We start from the raw sequence: 2,625 nt of genomic DNA, 5'->3' as shown, positions 1-2,625 counted from the left end.
GCTAATTCTTTTGAGTTTCATCCTCTGTACAATGTCTATTTATATCCTTTCCCCATTTTCTATTGCAGTCATAAATGTTCAAGATCTTTGCATGTTCTTTGTATCAATTCCCCATTGGTTTTAGATGTTACACGTATCTTCTTTTTTTTAAATCAGTGTTTTAACTTTGTTCATGGAATCTTTTTTTTTTTTTCAAATCAAGAGTTTTTATTGTCTCATTAAAACATCACAACTGAGTCCATAGAACCATCTGCTATCTTGTTGTTTCTGCAGCAGGATCACTGAGATCTTATTCATCAGCCTGCTGAACTGTTCCTTTTTCAGAAACATAGATACCATCCAAAAATTTTCTGATATCCTTGTTTTTAACTGTGGTGGCTTGCTGAATCAAAGCAGCTGAATTTGACACAAGTTCAATGTCATTTCCTTCAAGAATCAACTCATCTTTCTGGGCTTGAGATACTGAACAGGCAACCCCTGGCCTCCTTCGAACCCTGCGTATATATGTTTCACCCAAAAAATTTCGGATTTCTGCAAGAGAACCATTCTCCTGAATAACAACGTTGATGGGGAAGTGGGCATACACCGACCTCATCTTGTAACGGAAACCCAGTGTAACACCCTTGATCATGTTCTGTACATGACTACAGATTGTGCGAACAGTGGCCAGTTCCTTTCTGTTTCCCCACCAGTTGTCAACACGGAGCCTCTTTTTCTTTCCAAGGAGACTGAGTTCTACATTGATGTGATTGAAGTCCCTCCGCAGGGTGCCTCTGGGGCCCTTCACAATAACTGTCCGTCCCTTCAAGTTAATGTCGACATTTTCTGGGATGTCGACAGTCTGGTTGCTGAGAATGGTCTTCATTCTCGCAGTAGATGCGGCAAAGAGCTGTTCATGGAATCTTTTGCTGATTAGAAATCCTTAATTGTGATGTAATCAAATCCATAAAATTTTGCCTATGGCTATGCTTTTGAAGGAGAAGGCAATGGCACCCCACTCCAGTACTCTTGCCTGGAAAATCCCATGGACGGAGGAGCCTGGTGGGCTGCAGTCCATGGGGTCGCGAAGAGTTGGACACGACTGAGCATCTTCACTTTCATGCATTGGGGAAGGAAATGGCAACCCACTGCAGTGTTCTTGCCTGGAGAATCCCAGGGACAGAGGAGCCTGGTGGGCTGCCGTCTATGGAGGACTCTGTGTCCGCACAGAGTCGGACACGACTGAAGCGACTTAGCAGCAGCAGCAGCAGCATGCTTTTGAAATTTCATCTTAAAAGAGCCCTCCTGAATCACAAAGATATTTTCCTGCACTTAATCCTACTAATTTTTTCCTACTACTTTTCTTTAACTTTTTACACGTATGTCTTTATACCACCCAGAGCCCTCTTTTGTATGTGGCATTAAGTAGAGACTCATATTTCTTTTTCTCCATATAGTAAGGCACTTTCCCAAATGGCATTTACTAAACAATCTATCCTTTCCCCAGTTTGTGGTAGCACCTTCATCTTATATTAAATTCTGACCTATATGTGAGTCTGTGTCTGAGCTCTCTATTCTGTTTTGTTGGCGTATTTGTACATTTTTAATTACTGTTTTTATCATGATGGCTTTACGTGTCTTGATGTCAGAGAAGGTAAGAGCACTTTTCACTCTGCTTTTTAAAAGTTGGCTTAAAAAAAAAAAAAGTTGGCTTAGCTGTGATTCTGTGACTAATTGGAGTGTTAACATATACCTGCATAATTTTGAACAAGTTTAGCTTAAGTGTTTTGGACTTTATATGTTGTTTAGATTAGATTAGATTGTTTAGATTAGAAGCCCTTAGTTCATCCGGCAGCAATGGGTCTGCTAGCCAGCAGGCTAGAATGAGGATTTGCGTCATCAGTGGTGCACATACAGAAGCACAGGGGAGAAACGTTAGGAAGAAGTCAAGCCAAGAGATGCTATCTGGCCTGCACTGGGTGCTAGAAAGCCCTGACAATTCTCTGCAAAGTGGAATCCAATCTGATCCAAGAGAAACATTCAAAGGCTCAGCGATCTTAATGAGCCTGGGAACTTAATCAGAAGCAGTAATGAATGATATTAACAATACTATCCTGCCAGAGAAAGCCCTATCTGGATGCTGGGTTGCTTGGCCTGTGCTCCTGAGCATTGCAAGACTCTGTAAAAAGGTTAGTTCATTGCTGCCTTGTCTCTCTGCTGCTCCTGCAGCTCTTCAAACCCACTGTTACCCAAAGCTCAGCTTTGAGGCACGTAACGTTCTTGTTTTGTGATAATGAGGAGACTGTGAACAGGCTGTAGTTAGTCAGCCATGGTGTGAAGATGACGTGTGCTCCAGTGCTGGAAGTGCTTACAGGTTCAGACATGTCAGGGCTGATGGGGGATGAGATGACTCACCGCTGAAACCTTGAAAACCAAGTTCAAGGAGAGGGCCAAGGCTTTCCAAATGTAGACATGCTCTTGGATGGAGCTGAGGGTACGCTGTGAACTTCTGTTTTCTCCTTGCCAAGAACTTTAAGGCCTAGAGTATCACCTCTGTTGGGTCCAGTGTGTCCACCTGCTTCGTGTGGACCAAATTCTGCTGGGTGTCTGCATCTTTCCTTTCTCCTTCATGCTGTTTTCATCATC

General features: G+C 42.8%; 1 protein-coding gene across 1 annotated transcript; it reads right to left on the bottom strand.

The window, feature by feature from the left end:
* Positions 1-258: 258 nt before the first annotated feature.
* On the bottom strand, positions 259-903 carry LOC133244669 (large ribosomal subunit protein uL6-like). The gene has a single exon (XM_061412142.1). It carries the CDS (start codon positions 863-865, stop codon positions 290-292), a length of 576 nt encoding a protein of 191 aa, XP_061268126.1. The 5' UTR covers positions 866-903; the 3' UTR covers positions 259-289.
* Between the last annotated feature and the right edge of the window lie 1,722 nt (positions 904-2,625).

Source organism: Bos javanicus, chromosome 1 (genome assembly GCF_032452875.1).
Source record: "Bos javanicus breed banteng chromosome 1, ARS-OSU_banteng_1.0, whole genome shotgun sequence".
In the NCBI taxonomy this organism is placed as follows: domain Eukaryota; kingdom Metazoa; phylum Chordata; class Mammalia; order Artiodactyla; family Bovidae; genus Bos; species Bos javanicus.
This window is presented reverse-complemented; position numbering and strand designations above follow the sequence as displayed.

Excerpts from the sequence above, each read along its gene's own strand:
- LOC133244669 (XM_061412142.1), bottom strand. The coding sequence starts at position 865 with ATGAAGACCATTCTCAGCAACCAGACTGTCGACATCCCAGAAAATGTC.